The 18,882-nt window shown below is 33.9% G+C and overlaps 2 protein-coding genes and 1 long non-coding RNA gene across 3 annotated transcripts in view; 2 read left to right on the top strand and 1 right to left on the bottom strand.

Annotated features, from left to right (window-relative positions):
- Positions 1 to 18,882, top strand: part of LOC149903248 (uncharacterized) — a 309,864-nt gene that overhangs the window by 97,225 nt on the left and 193,757 nt on the right. The gene's annotated exons all lie outside the window — the stretch shown is intronic.
- Positions 1,139 to 8,792, bottom strand: l(2)05287 (WD repeat-containing protein l(2)05287). The gene is made up of 11 exons (XM_090108845.1): positions 8,508 to 8,792; positions 8,141 to 8,348; positions 7,577 to 7,860; positions 5,831 to 6,012; positions 5,383 to 5,547; positions 5,019 to 5,206; positions 3,996 to 4,742; positions 3,619 to 3,760; positions 3,091 to 3,233; positions 2,202 to 2,390; positions 1,139 to 1,441 (listed from the first exon to the last, which is right to left on the bottom strand). Exons 1-11 carry the CDS (start codon positions 8,615 to 8,617, stop codon positions 1,154 to 1,156), a joined length of 2,646 nt encoding a protein of 881 aa, XP_089964971.1. The 5' UTR covers positions 8,618 to 8,792; the 3' UTR covers positions 1,139 to 1,153.
- Positions 13,553 to 18,000, top strand: LOC149903254 (ribosome biogenesis protein WDR12 homolog). Its single transcript, XM_090108983.1, has 9 exons — positions 13,553 to 13,796; positions 13,875 to 14,174; positions 14,409 to 14,549; positions 15,466 to 15,641; positions 15,972 to 16,036; positions 16,356 to 16,500; positions 16,750 to 16,851; positions 17,203 to 17,332; positions 17,831 to 18,000. The coding sequence occupies exons 1-9, from the start codon at positions 13,735 to 13,737 to the stop codon at positions 17,970 to 17,972; spliced, it is 1,263 nt and encodes a 420-aa protein (XP_089965109.1). The 5' UTR covers positions 13,553 to 13,734; the 3' UTR covers positions 17,973 to 18,000.

The following is an 18,882-nucleotide window of genomic DNA, read 5'->3' as shown; positions in this document are numbered from 1 at the left end:
CGGTGACGCCTGCCTTAAAGCCTTACCTCCACGGTCCCTCAACCTAAACCCCATTGGTTTGTTTCAATGGGGATACCAAAAAGACCTCGGCTACTTGAGAGAATGCCACAATTTGGACGAAATAACCCGGAAATTCATAGTAGCAGAAGAAACCATTAAAAATGATAAAAGGGCATTCAGAGATTTAAAAGACAACTTTTTACGGTGATGTCGCACTTGCATTGAGCAACAGCGGGATTATTTAAAAAAAAATCTGGTAATTAAACACCTATTTATTGGTTTTAATGATCATCATGTTAATAAAATTTTTGCACTTACCATATTTAGATTTCAATTTTTCGATTGAAGCCTTCTGAATAATAAAATGAAATTTTAAGGGTAGCTACCTGATAGATAGAGCAAGTTTTTAAAAGCCAGATGGAAAACTTTTTTTATGTGACTTTATTTTTTTATGGGCCCTTGAAGTTGTGAACATACTGGGTAATTTCATCTTTCTTGGCATTTAATTCTTTTTTTATTCCATTCAAAGATCTAACGATAGTAAATGTTAACATACTGAATTGGCCTCTCTTTCAGCTTAGCACACATAAAAAATCAAGCATCTAGCGCAATAATTCATGTCAACATAAATAAAAATCTCATCGTACTCAGCGATAGATAAAAAATTGAAAAAAATGTCATAACTCCGAAAATACGAAAAATCGCATAACATACATGGGGGTGATTCGGATAGCCCTCTAGGTCCTCTACCTCCCAGCTTCCGTTCATCACTACTTTTTGGGACACCCTGTATATTTAACGACACTACATACTATCACAATGTACATTAATTATATAACAATTAACTAAATAGTGTTAAGAGATTTAGATAATTAGTTAAATAGGTAGATAAAATATTATGTTTTATTTTATTTACGTTGTTTTAAAAATATCAATTGCAAAAAAAGGGAACATGAACGAGAAGCAGAGTTACATTTATCAAAATTAGATTAGATTTTGTAGGTAATTATTTTTAAATTAGGGTTAAGGGGATATTCTTAAATCAATCAATCAATCTTTTACTTTTTTATTTTCAATCGCAACTTTTTTTAATCCTACTTGAGTTAATTCATATACTGAAAAATAAAACACCAGAATTAAAAATAACATTTATTCACAAGCCGAAAACATCGGCAGTCACATTCAAATCGAGAACTTCATTTTCCAGAAGCTTCTTTAACTTTTTCTCTTTAATTTTTTCATAATTGGCCTTGCACAATTGTTCAGGTTTGGGTGCTGATATTTTGGGCATTTCTTCATCATCACTAGAGTCTTGGTCTACTTCCATCGCTGATGTTTGTTCATCAATTTCTTCTACTTCTTGACATCCAGATATCAGTTCTAGGAATGACGTACTTAGTGACGTCACCGGCGGCACCATGTATGCCGATGATGATAGAAACTGTAAAGGAGTGATAGGATATCAGTAGAAAGTTTTCAGTTTAAAATCAAATAACCTTGAATAGATAAAAAAAAACTCTGTCATGGCAAATAAAATATTATAAACAACCATTTTACCTTCAATCTATGTTTTTATGATTGTAATCTCAAACAGGTATAACAACAATTTAAACTTGTTAAATATGTTTAAGTTGCTTGAGCATTTTATGAAGATTATTTAACATGTTAATGAAATGGATTAGGAGACATAGAAAAATCTAAATTATGCACTAAAAATTGTTTTCTGCTTTGTTTCGAAAGTGCGCGTCCGACAAGGGGTGGATTTTAGTTTGTGATTATGTATAAAATGTTAATGCGAAATGTTTTGATGCGAAAATACACAGCATAAATTATTCAAAATCACCAAACATAACAAAAATAATTTGATCAATAAAAAAAACCACAAAGAAAAAAATAATAAACAGAGCGTGAAGTGCCGAGCACACGTGTCAGAAGTGCGTTCTTTAGCAAGATTCAAAGATACCAAAATCTTTGCCTTACTCCATGACGTGACGGTGATGGCAATACAATGACGCGACTTTGAAATTTTACTCTCAACGCGCCTAAAGAAGTTCCACTTCAATAACATCACTTTTAAATTGAGACAGTATTTGCATGCTTTAGACTAAGCAAAACATAATGAACAATCTAAATATTTTGACATCTCTATGTACAATGTTTTAAGCAAATAAATATTATTTATTTATTTATTTATTACTCACCAGCGACGTAGCCTTATGCCCCAGCGACTCTTGGTTCATTTGCTGAATCTCAGCAACCGCTGATGACGTCACTTCCGTCACTTGTTGTTCAGCCAATAGTGTGCTGAACTTTGACGTTGGTAGATTCCTGTGTATTATCGCTTCTAGTTGTTTCTTTGACGAGCGTTCTGGCTCTAGACTGTATAACTCCTGCAAGAAGATTGAATTTTATGACTACCCTCAACATACAAAAAAAGACGTGTGGCACTCGGGGACTGCCGCGGTAAAGCTATTGCATGCGATGCCTTCAAGCCACACATCCGTGTCCGTCGGAGTGGGGAGCGTGAGGTTTTTTCGTTACGGAATTTCTCGATTCGGTCCCCACGCTCAAGGCCCGCGATAGAAGCTATGCAATAGCTTATTAACAACCTATATTTATATCGCAAAGTATATCTTCTACAGTAAACAATTTAGAAAAAAAATACGAGCCCATATTTTGCAATATGTATAAGATTAGACTAGATTTGTGTAAGTACGAGAGCGCATTTTTTATATAGTTATAAAAAATAAAAAAATTATTGTGTATTTCGTATGCTGTATCAAGAAATTATCACGATTTACGGAGTTTTGTGAAATCTATCTTGTTGAATCTGCTATTTGACTGAATGGCTAGCGCCTTCATTGGACGACATTTAATTGAATAACTAAAGGACAACTCTTCAAGTTGTTGAATGTAACGTTCTACGTCTTGACTGAACGTCATTTAGCATAGTAGTTTGTTTCGATAAGGTAATCAAATAGCAGATTCAACCAGATGACGGCGACACATATACATTATCATGTTCCGTATATTGAATCACATACATCAAAAGCGTCCAAAAATACATATTAAAAAAAAAACAAAACTCACCGAATTATTCCTCATCAAATAAACAGTGACATCTGTGCGTGTCGTGTTTCCGAACGCACACTGTCTGATGACACCTTCCTCTGGGTTCAGTATACGCTTGCGAGATAGTATTGGCGTTGAATCGTGCGGTGTGAACACGAACACTGTGAGGAAAATCATTATAGAATTATTATTAGGTAATTTGAAGTTTAAAAGTTATTATTATTTAGACATGTTTGAATTACTAGATTTCCACCCAGGCTTCGTCCGCGTTTTTAAAGAAAAACCCGCATAGTTCCCGATCTTGTGGGATTTCTGGGATAAAAAGCAGCATAGCCTGTCTTATTCTGGGTAGTATTATAAGTAATGTGAAATTAAGAATAAAAATGTCCTCCTTGTGTAATTCAAATATCTAATCATTTATAAGTTTTTCTTTATGTATTAAATTTATTAGCAGCAAATTTATGTCCAATTCTATAGTTTAATGGTATTTTCATTCAATATCAAGATCGACATTATTAAGCGCAAAAGAATAATAAAAACCCTTACGATCATTATCCTGATTGACAACCATCATCCTGTTAGAGAAAGGATCGGCCACAAGGCACGTGGGACTGTTCTGTACCATCCACTTCATTGTTAGAGACAATAGACTCCATACAGCCAAACAGTAGTCTGTCGTGCATACTAACTGAAATATTAAAATTTATATGAAAAAAAATATTTTCAAGGGAGATAATAACACAAAAGCAGAGCTATTCTATCAATTCTATCAAACGTCCAGATTCTGGATGTCATTTAATATATTAGTTTACGCCACATAACTTTAATAAGCATAATATTATAATTCTGAAAAATTTAAATTAGCATCTGATCATTTTAAAACGAAATAGAATAAATAATTTGGAAATGTTGAAAATCCTTACATAGTGTGCCGCGTCCATATTTCCGAACTGAACTTCCCTCCCTTTCGGCCGTAACGCAGGGTGGGATAACGTCGTCCTCAGGTTACACAAATGAGAATCCCATAATGTCAATTTACTCCCAAACCAGGCCGCTATCAATGACCCATCCTGTGATACGGCCACACCCCCCATAGCATTCTCCCCCTTATAACAACCCTTTTCCACCATCCTATCATTCACTTTCGTTTTATGTATATTCCACACTTTTTGCACAATATCATTCTCAATTCGGTCTTGGCTTAAATATGGCCGTTCAGTTACCGTACCGATACCCAGAATATCTCCATGTTTGAACTCATTTAGAGCAGGATTAGCTAAATAATGCGCGATACCGGACGAATAATAGCACGCGGTGAGACAGAGCCACCTATTCTTCCCTTTTTCCTTGGCAAATTTCCATATCCTGAACTTCTGATCGTTGCCAGCTGTTACGCAAAAATCGCCCCTTTTGTTGAGTGCAATAGAGACTACGTCGCAGCCGCCGTGGGAGAGATTAACACAAGTATTGAGTTTGAAGGCAGAAGCTGAATTGTAGTGTGTGGACCAGAACTTGAGTTTTTCCTCAGGGTAATTGGTACCGTCATATCTGTATTCGGAGGTGACGAGCCAGAAACCATTTGCACTTATAGCGGCGCATGTCACTTCTGTTTCTACTGGCAAAATGTTATAACGCTCGCTCGGTATGTGGTTCACTTCTGTAATGTCAATCTGTAACCAATGAAAAGGTATAAAAAATATCTGAGAATAAACATCCATCAATATTTCTATAGGCGTATTGAGATCTTTGTTGACTTATTATATTTTACTAGAGTTATTTTAGTTAGTTAGTCTTATGAAAGGCGTTATGACACAGGCTTTAGTTTCCCCAAATATATAAACTGTATTATTTTAAAACTTTTTTCAATAAAGATTTTTTATTTTCATTTTCATTGCACATGAATATGCCATAGTAAGTCTACAAATATAAAATAAAAAACTACTTACATTATATAAAACCTTATCCGTAGTAGTGGAATACAGTTGCAAATACCCGGTTCTGCCCGGCACTATGAGCGAGGACAGTTTCTTGTGGTACACAAGGGAGGAACCGAGTGAGCGAGTGACTGATGACAAACCACCACACTCTAGGATGGTTGTTGTTACATGTAGCTGCATGTTCGCTATCACCACAGCTGTGGAGAATCGATTATTTAGTAATGCGATAAATATAAATTACCATAGAGATCTAGAGAGATGCCAATCGCTTGCGCTGAGTACGAAACCGTGTCTCATTACAAATTTACGCACACAACTGAATTAATTAAAATGAAAATGGGAATCGAAATGATAGCTAGTTTAAAAAACTCACAATTATTTGACAAAGTGATGGCAACATGATCATTGCTTGTTGTTATGTATCTGATGAACCCTGGGAGACGGGGGATAAATTTCTTTTCATTTGCTCTCTGCGCCAGGCTTCCGATGGTCCACTTGACTAATACTTTTTCCATTCCACCAGTGAGAATATAACTACCTGCGAAAAAATCGAGAAACATTCTATTTTAATAGGAGATTTGAAAAATGTAATTTTAATTTTTAAATAAGTAAAGTGTTGTGACGTTATACCTTTGAAAGCTTGAGCTACTATTACAATACCGAAATATATAGGTAAATAATATTAAACTAATTTGATATGTTGTACATTGTTTTCAATTTAACATTTCCAATCAATACTAACGCAATAATATAAAATTTCCCATAGTAATTTAAAACATAGTCAACCAAAAACGCCATACAAATAAAAACATTATACGCACCTACTTTCGAGAAATGTACGGCATATAGTGGCAAAGCGTGCCAATGCAGCACCTCACTACCCACATTGATGTATTCACAAACATTGCCTCGATACACTATCGTCCTGCCGAGCGTGTCGGTGGCAGCGATCGCACCACCTTTAGTCATGGATACAGCTAGCAACCTGTACTTTGCTCGCACTCTGAAAAGATTATTGAATATGTTATCTACACTAATATTATAAAGAGGAAAACTTTGTTTGTTTGTTTGTTTGATTGTAATGAATAGGCTCATAAACTACTGGACCTAGTCGTTCCTATACCTATAAAACTATTCGAAAGCTACATTATCCACGAGTAATATAGAATAGGTTTTATCCCGGAAATTCCACGGGAACGGGAACTATGCGAGTTTTTCTTTGATACCGCGGGCGGAGCCGCCGGCGGAAAGCTAGTTTACTATTCTTATACTAGGTTTCCGCCCGCGGCTTCGCCCGCGCAGTCAAAGAAAAACCCGCATAGTTCCCGTTCCCGTGGGATTTCCGGGATTACATCATTTTCCCGGGATAAAAAGTAGCCTATGTCCTTTCCCGGGTATCAAAATATCTACATACCAAATTTCATGAAAATGGGTTCAGTAGTTTAAGCGTGATTGAGTAACAGACAGACAGACAGAGTTACTGTCGCATTTATAATATTAGTATGGATTTGTGTTGAGTTTATTGCTGTAGTTAGATAAACAGAAGTATGGTTTTCTAAGAGAAATTGCATCCAAAGATAGATTGTGCAAGTCATTTTTTATAACCAATAAATTATGTTATTTTTTCTATACAGTATATATTATAAGAAAATAAAAATAATCCACCAACAATTAAATTAGATGGGTTTTGATTAATTGGTAACATGTGACTTTTAATTATTAGATTAAATGGTACAAATAAGTATTAATGATAATGCTGTAACCATAGAAATCTAAATAACAAGGCAATAGAAGTGGTAAGCGCGCGTGACATTGTCGCCGCTCAGGTGGTTACCATGCCACAAGTCTATTCGTCGCTTGGTGGTCGCTTGTTCAGTTGTTCCTGACACGTGCGTGAGTAAACATGGTGTGTTACAGCATTTCCCAGTGCGGAAATACTTCCATAAATTGTAATTATACTAATAAAGGAATAAAATTTCACCGGTAAGTATTTTTGTTTATAAATATTGCAGTTTTTCCTTAAAATTATAGAATATTTACAAGTATTACGAGTGTCACCATAGTAATCGAAATAACAATGAATGACACATTCGACCATTCTTATTATCACGTTTAACACAAATTGCAACCTTATTTCTATGAGTTTATGTTCAAAGTTATTTCTATTGAAAATTGACAACCTCTGTTGTAGAAAAGCCGAATTTTTGCGTATTGGAGCAAAAATAAACAAAACGTCTCATATACTTAGGGATGTTATTCTAAACTAAACCGTAAATTCGTGCTTTATAATACATATTAAAAAGCTTAATTTAATATATTTTAAGTTAGTTTTCACTAAAATCAAGCTGTCCAATAAAACACATAGTTTACTTGTGTGTACTGTTTAGCTATCGGTTTAAATGTGTTGATTTTGGCGACAGCGGTTTTCATACGAATTATGACATTATAGCACTTCTATGTGTCTTGTTATTTAGATTTCTATGGCTGTAACATTTTGGGGGTCATCAATTATTTTTTAGTTCATAAATTAGCACATTAATATACTTCTAACAACAATAAAAACTTACAATGTATTCTTATCCGGTCGAACAAGGTTCTGCACATGCATCTTACAGTACCCACTAACAATGGCTGCAATAGGTTCACCGTAATACATTCCGATGGAAACAGACAGTATATCACTCTTCGGCACTTTTGTATCCACATACTCTATGTTTAGAGCTCCCGTTTTGTAATTATATAATCCCATGTGCAGTAAACCTTTCATGGGGTGTGCAGTTAGTAATAAACAATCTGTTTCGTTTATTATATTGAACGAACGAACTTGATTGTTGTATGGTATTTTTAGTTTCTGAAATATAAAAAAACAGACCTTTACTAAAAAAGCATTTAAAAAGCTATGCTAAAAGCTAAGCTATTTAACCATATAAACCATAAATTGAGATTTTTGTAGTTATTTAAGAATGTTACAGATAGTTTACAAAAAGTGTAGTGCCTATAATAGATTTTAACAGTCATAGACGAATAGACAGTGAAATATAATTATTTTAATCTACTCAATTCTTGACTTTCTTGCAAATTGTGTTTAAGATGCACCATGATTATTTTATACAAATAACTAGATCACTTACAATTTCCCTAAGAACTGCTCCATTTTCCCAAGTCCAAGTTGTAAGGAGGCCATTATTAGAACAACCATACAGGTTGTAATTCTGATGTTCAGGAAACTCCGCACTAATGATAGAACTCACAGGAGTCTCAGTTTCAAGTGAGCGGACCCAATCGCCAGTATGAATGTTATATACGCGTAATGTGTTTTCCACGATGATAACAAGTGATCTGTAGATGAATATTCAAAATATTATTTATTTTATTTTGCCAAAAAGATAATTGTTTGGAGTATCTCAATTTATCAAATTGACAGTATTTTTTTTTAATTAAATAACTTGGTATGCTTTAAAATAAACGTATAATAGGAAACAAATATGAAATACATACTCTCCATCGGGGGAAAACACAGGTCGGCGCTCTATTATACTTCTCCCAGATTTTCGACTGAGTACATAGTTCTTGGGCTCATTTAGACTTTCTGGTACTTTAACAACCATGTTGATATTGCAATTACAAGCGACTTGGCATAAATTCGATTGATAGCAAATATTTTTAAATACAATTATGTTGTCCACATGATCTAACCTCTAAATTTGTGCACTTGTAAACATTACAACTGTCAAATTATCAATATTGTCATTTGTCAATTGGACAGCAAATCTTGTACTATGATGCTACCACAGAACAGTAATGTTTTTACTGTTCTGTGGATGCTACTAAGGCCGCCTTTCCATCTGCAAGAAAACTTCCGCGAGAAATGTCCGACGAAGAAGCTTATATCTAATACACTGGAGATTGCACTATGACCATTAAATTGTAACAAGAAAATATGACGTTGAATGAAGCCTGTATGTTTTTTATCCCTTTCACACCTAACTTGGCAAGTTGTGAAAGGGATAAAAAAACATACAGGCGTCATTCATGCAATCATGCAATCTCCAGTGTATTAGATATAAGCTTCTTGTGTCCGACAGTCTGACAGCAGCTTGCAAGTCTGCTTGCAGGTGGAAACGCTAAATTAGACTTGCAAGCTGCTGTCAGACAGACTGTCGGACATTTCTCGTGGAAGTTTTCTTGCAGATGGAAAGGCGGCCTTAGGGCGTATTCAGAAAGAAAGCTTGAAACTTATAAGCGCTTATCGGCGCTTGTCATGTTCATATATTTTCCTGCGCGGGTTACCAGCACTGACAGGAAAATATATGAACATGACAAGCGCCGATAAGCGCTTATAAGTTTCAAGCTTTCTTTCTGAATACGCCCTTAGAGTCTATAATATTAGGCGTACGTAAAACCACAGGTAGAACGGATTTCTGGCGTAGTGACACGTGCCGTGGCGTCGCAGCACAGCATGGGTTAAAATCAAAATTAATTTCAGATCGAAACTTCGATAAGTTTCACACACGTTTCACATCATCTGCCAGGCGCTTAGATCATTAAGTAATGGATAACACACGCAGGCGTTTCCCCTTTTGCCGAGGTATAAGATTATTCGAATCGAAAAATCTTATGCTTTCATAAAAACTACTTGCGTAATCGATTACGAACACTCTGCGTATTCGTAAAACATCGAAAGGACGTCTGCGAGTGCTCCGCTAAAAATGCCGTTTTGCACTGTCAAGTCTTGCAGAAGCAATTCAAACATGTCGAATATTAAAAAAGATGGAATAACCTTTCATTTGTGTATATTTTTTTATTTTTTTAACGTACATTTCTAATTAAATGCAATTTCTAATAATCGTCGATGTATCGTTTAGCGATATGATCAAGACAAATAATCGAGTCATGTGTGTACTCGATCATTGATGCGGCCTCACGAGACTATCATGGAAAGAAAATAATATACAAATTTAATCTTTATGAACTAAGCGATAAAGTTGAATTTAGAACGCGATATTGAACCGCACTCCCCACGAGACTATAAAGTGATGTAGCGAGACTATCTTGAAGAGAAAATATACAAATTTAATCTTTATGAACTAAGCGATAAAGTTGAGTTTAGAACGCGATATTGAACCGCACTCCCCACGAGACTATAAAGTGATGTAGCGAGACTATCTTGAAGAGAAATTCAAATTTAATCTTTATGGACTTAGTGATAGAGTTGAATTTAAAAACTCGTCGCTTAAAAGGTCGTTAATTTTTACGACTTTCTTAGTGACGGACTGCTTTTAACTTGAACGTCGATAAAAAAATATTTTTCTAAGTATAATTTGAGATGAGATGAGAATTAATCTTTATTATACATATTAAAATTTTACACAACTGCATAAAAAGGAGTATAATGTTTATTTTGTAAGTCTTGTATATATTTATTAAAATTTACGCTCGGTTACTTTTAACTGGCAGAACATTTTAATGGTACGGAACCCTTCGTGCGCGAGTCCGACTCGCATTTAGCCGTTTTTTTCTAATGTTAATCTTGTAACCTTTCTATTATGTAATCTATACTAATATTATAAAGCTGAAGAGTTTGTTTGTTTGTTTGAACGCGCTATTCTCGGGAACTACTGGTCCGATTTGAAAAATTCTTTCGGTGTTAGATAGCCCATTTATCGAGGAAGGTATATATATCATCACGCTACGACCAACAGGAGTGGAGCCACGGGGGTGAAACCGCGCGGAGCAGCTACTTTATTTATATGTATGTACGAATATTGCGTATATTTCAGATTTACAAAAAATCCTGCTTTAAGGCTAAGGTGGATTGAATGCTGTGGGAGAAAATCAGAATGGACACCTCGGTACAGAAATAATAAAAATTTCTGGACCGATATTTATTTTATTGAATATAATATGTGATGTGTTGAATAAATACATATTCAAATACAAATAAAATGGCGTTTTATTGTTTTTTCGTATGCATATAATAATGATGAAAACGTTACAAATGACCTGTGTAGTATTTTTTATGAATATAATATTAATGTTATTTCTAATTTCAACAAAATTATTATTTTTGTAATATCGATATGGTTACATCCCTTTAGAGCGATTGTATTATTACGTATATGTATAGAGATTTTTCTGTGTAATCGATGTATGTGTGCAAAAACATGCTAGTCTGTCCATTTTGTAATAGTTTGAGTTTGTAAAGACACAAATTATTTTTGTGAATGTGTGATTGTGTTTCAAAGTGTGAGTTACCCTCCCCGCACCAAAACCGGCAGAAAGTTTAGTTAGAACATTTGCCAGCGTGCTCCATCCATTACTATTTACTTAATGATCTAAGGCCAGGCGTGACGGCTGCTATTTTTTATTTAAACCGTAGCTTATTAAATTTACTTTAAAAAACAGTGTTTTCATTCTCGTCATAGGTAATGCCGGTTATTCATATTCGCTCGAAAACGCAAACGATATACATAAATTTGTAATTTTTTCCATATAATATTACGCAAACGTGCATACATTGTACCATCGACCACAGTGGTTGTGTGGTCGATGCATTGTACGAATGTTTGTGCGCCAGCGTAGAGGGAGAATGTACTAGAGATCACATCGGCGTATACCCGAACGAGATGGCGAATCCTTACGTCAATGTTGCCAACTATTACAAAAACTTTTTATCCGAAAAACTGGCAAAATATCTATAAATGTTTGGGTATTTTTTTGTAAGATAGGTTTATGAAGAAAAAGACAGATTTGAAAAGATTTTGTTATTTATTAACTTAACTAGCGACCCGCCCCGGCTTCGCACGGGTGCAATGCTGATACTAAATAGTAAATACACTACAGAAAAATTATGAACGTTGTATATAAAAACATAGCGGCCCGCTCCGGCTTCGCACGGGTATAAAATATATAGCCGGGCGGCTGGCCGGTACCGCCGCAAACGCTACGTCCCGCAATTTTTAAATCTATACTAATATTATAAAGAGGAAAGGTTTGTATGTATGTATGTATGTATGTATGTATGTATGTATGTATGGTTTTCACGCATAAACTACTGGGCCGATTTTGATGAAATTTGGCACAACCTTTTATTGCGAAATATGTACCACGGGCGAAGCCGGGGCGGACCGCTAGTATATATATATATATATATTCACTGTTGTATTGTATTGGTTCTTTTTCCACACCACCTGTGAGGTAAGAACCTTAGGTGCGTTTTTTTTAAAGAGGTATCCCCAGTAGGCCTAGTCCTCCTTTTTGGCATGCATCAATATCTGGAATAAATCGGACATAAGGTACTTTATATTATATCTTATTATATAATTATTATATATAATTATAATATCTATTTATATTAGATTATCTATTTATTTAGACGTAGCAACAAAATCGGTCTATGAATATTTAAACTACAACATTTAAATCCAAACTAAATGCATCACAAAAATTACTCACTGTTGTAAAAAGTGTTGGAATTGCATTGGGCATCAAATAGGTTTTTTCTTTCGTTTTTCGAAAATAACGCGACTCAAAATGTATAGAACATATTCTGTGACTTTTTCCTGGTAACCAGTTCTTCCTTCCGGTAGCTCGAATCCATCTGTTTAATGTACTTGTTTCTTTTGGAAACCTAAAAAACATATTTAATATTAAAAAAACATTTCACGATTTTGGGGAAAATTTTACCCTGTACTGGTATCCCTAATGTTAATCACATGATTATACCATAAATTTGAAACTACGTAAAAACAAATGGCGTCCTGAACGACAAGAACACTTCGTAATTTAGTCGGATAACACAAAAAAATGTTTACGTCTATTTCGATGAAAATATTATATATTTGTAGATAATTTCACATTAGAGTTAATGAAAATGTATCAACTATATCCAGTTCTATAAAACAATATACTTCAAATAAGTTTACTTACGTGTGAAAGGTAATATTTGGTAATCTTCGTTCCGGCCGATTTTTACAACCAATCACACTACAACGCACCATATTTTCACTTAAAGTCGGATTAAAACAGATCACTGTCAACGTTTATTAAACTTTGAAGTCACTTAACAGCGAGAAAAAACAGAAAACTAGCAAAACAATGGACTGTAGCCGCTTGTTTGGGACAAACTGCCTTTGTCCCCAACAAAAGAAATCGCATAACATGAGAGAAACAAAAAACAATGTTTCTGTCTCGCTTGCTCTTAGCTTTATAGTCATAAGTGTATTTCTCTCACGCATTACTTGTCATTTTAGTGCCTCCTCTATGGTTCATTCTCACTCTACGTGCGCCAGTGTCGCTCAATAAACAATACAACTTACTCCGAGATGGCGCTTTAAATTTAATGTGCCTCTAGTCTTTTTTAATTTGTAGATCGTAGCTTCTAAATTTGTACAAAGACTGTTAATAAAAATGACTGTTATAATTTTTTTTTTAAATATTTACTAGAATCTTGCATCTTCTTTCCGATTCATTTAATTTGAGGTATTTATTTTGCTATGAGTAACACTGTGGAAGTCACTTGACACAGTTGACACTTAACACATAACACTTTATTTGATTTTGGCTGTCAATCGCATGTGTTTTTGTTAAAAACAACGTGTTATTATTTCGGTGTATAAAATTATTAAAACATTTCATTAATATCTCTTTCCATTAGAACCAGTTATCTAAATTGACATCATTAAATATTTTTAGATAGTTGTGTTGTGCTAAGTCAACAAACATTATGGCGGGTGAAACAGAAGAAGCCGCCCAAATCCAAGTTCGATTTATTACTAAACAAGAACAGTAAGTACACACTTTTCCTCTTATAACATTCACGTAAGATAAGTTTTAATTGATTTCTAATATATCATATTCTTCCAGGTATGCGATCCCTGATATTCCAATAGCTATACAGACCAATGTTCAAACATCAGACTTGAGTACTTTAGTGAATGGTTTACTGAAAGAATCCAACTCAGCAGTACAGAAAGCGATAGATTTTGATTTTCTAATATCTGGAGAACTACTACGCACGTCTGTTTCGGAACATCTTCAAGAGAGAAGTGTTTCAACGGAGGAAACTTTAGAAATAGAATATATAGAACGGTTTCCTGCGCCAAGTCCTCAGGATTGCTTGATGCACGATGATTGGGTGTCAGCTGTTGATACACATGGAAATTGGTAAGTAGAAGTTGTTTTAGACAAATAAGAGTAGTGTGATGGTTATTTCTGTGTTTCTTTATACTTGATCATTTATCATTTATTAATATTATGTTCTTGTAATGTGTTGTCAGTTATATTACACAAGAATTTTACAATTTTCAGCAGTTAGATGTATCACTTTATTTCATGAAAATTTACTCATAGCATTTTATTGCAAAGATCTCTACATATAAATGTGTTTTGAATTTATAGGATCCTCTCTGGAAGTTATGACAACAGCCTCCACATATGGACCTCTAAAGGGCAACACAAGCTTGCTATCCCGGGCCACACATCACCTGTAAAAGCAGTTGCCTGGGTATCATTCAATGGAGATCAGGCAGTTTTTGCGAGGTAAGGAAATATTGTCTTTTGGGAAGTTATTATTTTTATTAAATTAATTATTAGTAGAGATGAAACGGATAGCAGTTTGGCCGGATACCGGATATTCGGCCGACCTAGTGGCCAGTTAGCCGAATATCCGGCCGCCAAATATCTGGCGAAACTTAGCCGTTTGCGTAGGCGACGCGCGAGAGATAGGATGGACTCGGTTCGATTTGGGTATTTTCGTTGATGAGTGAAGTTAACAATTGTACAATTTTATTATTGTGTCGATTGCATGCAGGCTTACATGCAGGGCAGACACGTATGTAATAATAAATAATCTAATTGCAATAATTTTAATACCTATCAAGTAAAATAATATCTTGCAAGTTTCGTAACATATTCAATAATTATTGATTTTGGCACAGACATATATTAAGGATTTCGGGGAAATGTGATTCTTGCTAAATAAAGCAAATAATTACTCAAAAGTATGTTTCTTTTATCCAGCTATTTTAATCGCCCGGATGTATATCCGGCCGAATAGTAGCTATCCGGTATTCGGCCGGATAGTATTATTAGTTGTGTATATGTAAGGCGGCCGGATAGGCCGGATACCGGATAGTTACCGGATATCCGTTTCATCTCTAATTATTAGTTCTTAAGTTATTTACTGTTATTAAGTTTCATAAAGACCAATCAAGCTTTGCATGGATTAATAATTTGTTTTAGTTGTTGAAATTTTTTGCTTACTAAATAATTTATGGATAATGTGCTAACCTAAAAAATTATTGAAAAATTTTTTGGTATTAATATAATTATTATGTTTGTAATCTGCATGTAATCATACAGATTATAATGCATTATAATCTGTATAATGCAATAATTCAGTTGTATTGTTGCTAGTTCAATATCTCTTGATGTTAATATAACTAGTATATTCCAGTGGATCCCACGATCAATCGACCATGCTTTGGGTGTGGAATGTGTCCACAAACTCGGTAGACTGTGTGGTCACTTGCCGCGGCCATGATAAGGGGGTGGAGTGTCTTGCTGTGTCCGCAGATGCTAAAAGGTTGGCGACAGGCAGCTGGGACACTAATGTGTGTCTTTGGAGTGCGAGTGAGTGGCAGATTGTTATTTTTTATGTAGTTTGTAAGCATTGTAGGGTTTGAAAAAAATATGAATTTAAAAATATCAAATTATTGAATATTTAGGTACGATATTAATCCTCAGACCCTGAAGTAAATATGTACAATGAAGATGTATGTAGTGATGTAGTCTTTTAAACAAGTAATTTTGTTGTTAAAAGTTAAAAACGTAAAAAAAAAATAAGTTGGTTGGGTTAAAATTCAGTTTATTTAGTGAGAATGAAAACTTATATTTAAATACTTTCAGTGATTATAATTAGGTATTATAAAAATATATTATATCTATTTATTAATATTTCAGGTCTATCTGATGAAGACAATGTACCATCAAAAAAGAAAAGCAAACCAGAGCAGGGAAGTTCAAGAGTGAGTATAATTTGCAAAATAATTTTTTTTCTACATTTTTTTTCAGTTCTTCATTTTTTTTTGGATTCTGAAATTACATATAACAAATATTGTTTTATTTTATTGTAAAAAATATTAATGTGAGATTTTTATAAGGTTTTGAATGTTGCACCTCTTATAAATGGTAAAAATATATTTTTTTGGTGAATTTATTGTTTTTCACTCCTAGTAACTAATCCTAATTGTTTATGTAGTTTGTAATTGTTGTAGTTTGTAAGCTTTTGTAGGTGTAAGTAAATCAGGATTTGGAAGAAATTTGATTTAAAACAACTTCTTACAGGAACAACTAGCAACACTAAAAGGTCATCGAGAGGCTGTATCTGGTATCAAATGGATAGATTTCAACACAGTGGTGTCTAGTGGGTGGGATCACTTGATCAAAATATGGGATTGTGAACTTGGCGGGATTAAACAAGATATTGCGGGTAGGTTTGCATTTTTATTTTTAAATTTAATTCACTCACGTAATTAAGTTATTGGCAATTCATTAATATGTTACGTCAAAGAATAAATTCCTGATTGGACTGATGGTTAATTTTTTATGACAAGAGAGTCATGTATTTATGACATTTTTTTAGTAGTCTTTCTTTCGTAATCTAAAATGAGGAGAATAATTATTGCTTTTATTTTTGATCTCCATGTAAAAATTTATAATTTATTATGTGTTGTTGCAGGAAACAAAGCATTCTTTGACCTAGATTGGTCGCCGCTCAACAACAGCATCATTACAGCTTCAGCCGATAGACATGTTCGCCTCTACGATCCTAGATCTTCAGGTAAGTTCATTATGATTAATTATGCCACTTAAAAATTAGTGACAGATATACTATGGAAACTGTGCAGTTTCTTTCCAACTCTTTTCATTAAAAACTAATTTGTGATATAATTTCTATGTGACATCAAATATGACAATTTATAAGTGCTTATTAAATAATTCTAGTTCAATTTTTTTTTAGTTTTGAATCTATAAATACTCTTATACTCGCGGTGCATTAATTTGAATCAAAAAGTAAAATAATAAAGAGCGATATTAAATTCAGCCTTGCAATATTTTCAATTCAAGCCAGGATACTCTTCAGATTATTTGTTTAGATTTGTAATTATATATTTATTTTGTTTGTTCACAGAGAGTCTCGTAAAAACAACATACACATCGCACACGGGGTGGGTGCAAGCGGTGCGCTGGTCCACCACAAGCGAAACTATGTTTTTGTCCGCCGGATATGACGGACAAGTGAAACTGTGGGAGACTAGGAGGTATGGTTTTACTTTAATTTTGATCTGCCCTATTGCGCCTATTTCGTGTTTATATTTGTCCATAAGAACCCCCCTTATGCCTAGCCGTTCTCGTGTTTTGCAGCTAAGAAACACATTTGTCGATTTATTTTTATTATATAGGTTAGAAGATAAATATTCGACATAAACTTACTCTGTCTTTATGTGAACTGTATAATTACTAATGCGTAAATTTTAATAGATGTTTAGTTTTCTTATTTTACTATATTTGACGTTAATTTTTTTCATAAGATATTTCGCCTTGAAATCGGTTCAGATAAAAAAAATATATATACCGTAGTGACACACCCAAGCTATAGTGTAATTCAAGCGTTCTCGCCATTCTGTGAATGTATAACCTACCTACTTGAGTTTACTTGTTTATTGTACAATGTTTTAATATCCTTTTCACACAAAGTTTATAACCTTTCGAGACAGATTACTATTTCTCAATTTATTAATAATTTCTTTCTATTTCAGTCCAAAAACACCTTTATACGATTTGACGGGACACGAAGATAAAGTGCTATGCTGTAACTGGTCGAACCCGGCTCTACTCGTTAGCGGCTCGTGTGACAACACCCTTAGGATATTTAAGGCGAAGCACGCACTGGCTAGCTAAATGTATGGGAATAAAGGTTATGTGGTAATATGGTTTTTTTATTGAATACTAGCTGTTCTGGTAAACGTTCTGTCTTACTCTTATCACTATGAAAAATAGATATCCATGAGAATCGGTTCAGTCGACACGAGAATTTTTTATATTTGATTATCTGATAGGTGAATGTTAAGAACTTTTTTTTTTACTATTAAAGATGCCACTATACTTTGAAAAAATTAATAAATTTAAAGAATAATACTCCTTAATATTATTATTATATGCAAAGTGAAAGAAGTGTGTTTGTGTGAAGTGAATTTTAAAAAGTAGACTTTTGTTGCCTCCTCTATGTCAACATTAATGATTTATTTTATGGAACATTCTAGGTCGTTAAATGAAATATCTAAAACTTAACTATAATGGTGAGAGGGTGAAATGAATAACAAAATGTTGGTTTTGCTTGTTTTATTTCAATCATTTGCTCTTACAAAATATCAAGTTCAATGCAAAGGAACATGACTCGTCACAATAAAACATGCTTCTTAGTACCATTTTTCATTTATTTTATATATTATTTTAGTTTCCATTCAGCATAACTATAAATAACGTGGGTCACATAAAATGCTCATAGCATATATTATAGAAACTTGCAAACACTTCGTAACAAAATAGATACATAACTTTCATCTATGTCTTTTCTCTGCGAGAAATTCATTATTCATACACTATTACTATAGTTATGCCAAACCTCACATCATAACACAACGAAGCAACATGTCCCTTAAAAATACTCTTTCTTACCAACAATTTCATCTTTTTTTTTACATTTTATGAAATTTTTATTTTTTGCATTTCGTATCACTAAGCTACCTAACTAATCTTTATCTATACTACTGTCTAGACTAGTCTGCCGGGTAGAACACCACACTATAAT

This window comes from Colias eurytheme, chromosome 13 (assembly GCF_061535395.1).
Source record: "Colias eurytheme isolate Ceu_HAF_F1 chromosome 13, ilColEury1 Martin Lab GWU primary, whole genome shotgun sequence".
Classification (NCBI taxonomy): Eukaryota; Metazoa; Arthropoda; class Insecta; order Lepidoptera; family Pieridae; genus Colias; species Colias eurytheme.
This window is presented reverse-complemented; position numbering and strand designations above follow the sequence as displayed.

Excerpts from the sequence above, each read along its gene's own strand:
- LOC149903254 (XM_090108983.1), top strand. The coding sequence starts at position 13,735 with ATGGCGGGTGAAACAGAAGAAGCCGCCCAAATCCAAGTTCGATTTATT. Across the intron at positions 14,175-14,408 it reads GTTGATACACATGGAAATTG|GATCCTCTCTGGAAGTTATG; the intron begins GTAAGTAGAAGT and ends TTGAATTTATAG. Across the intron at positions 15,642-15,971 it reads TGTGTGTCTTTGGAGTGCGA|GTCTATCTGATGAAGACAAT; the intron begins GTGAGTGGCAGA and ends TTAATATTTCAG.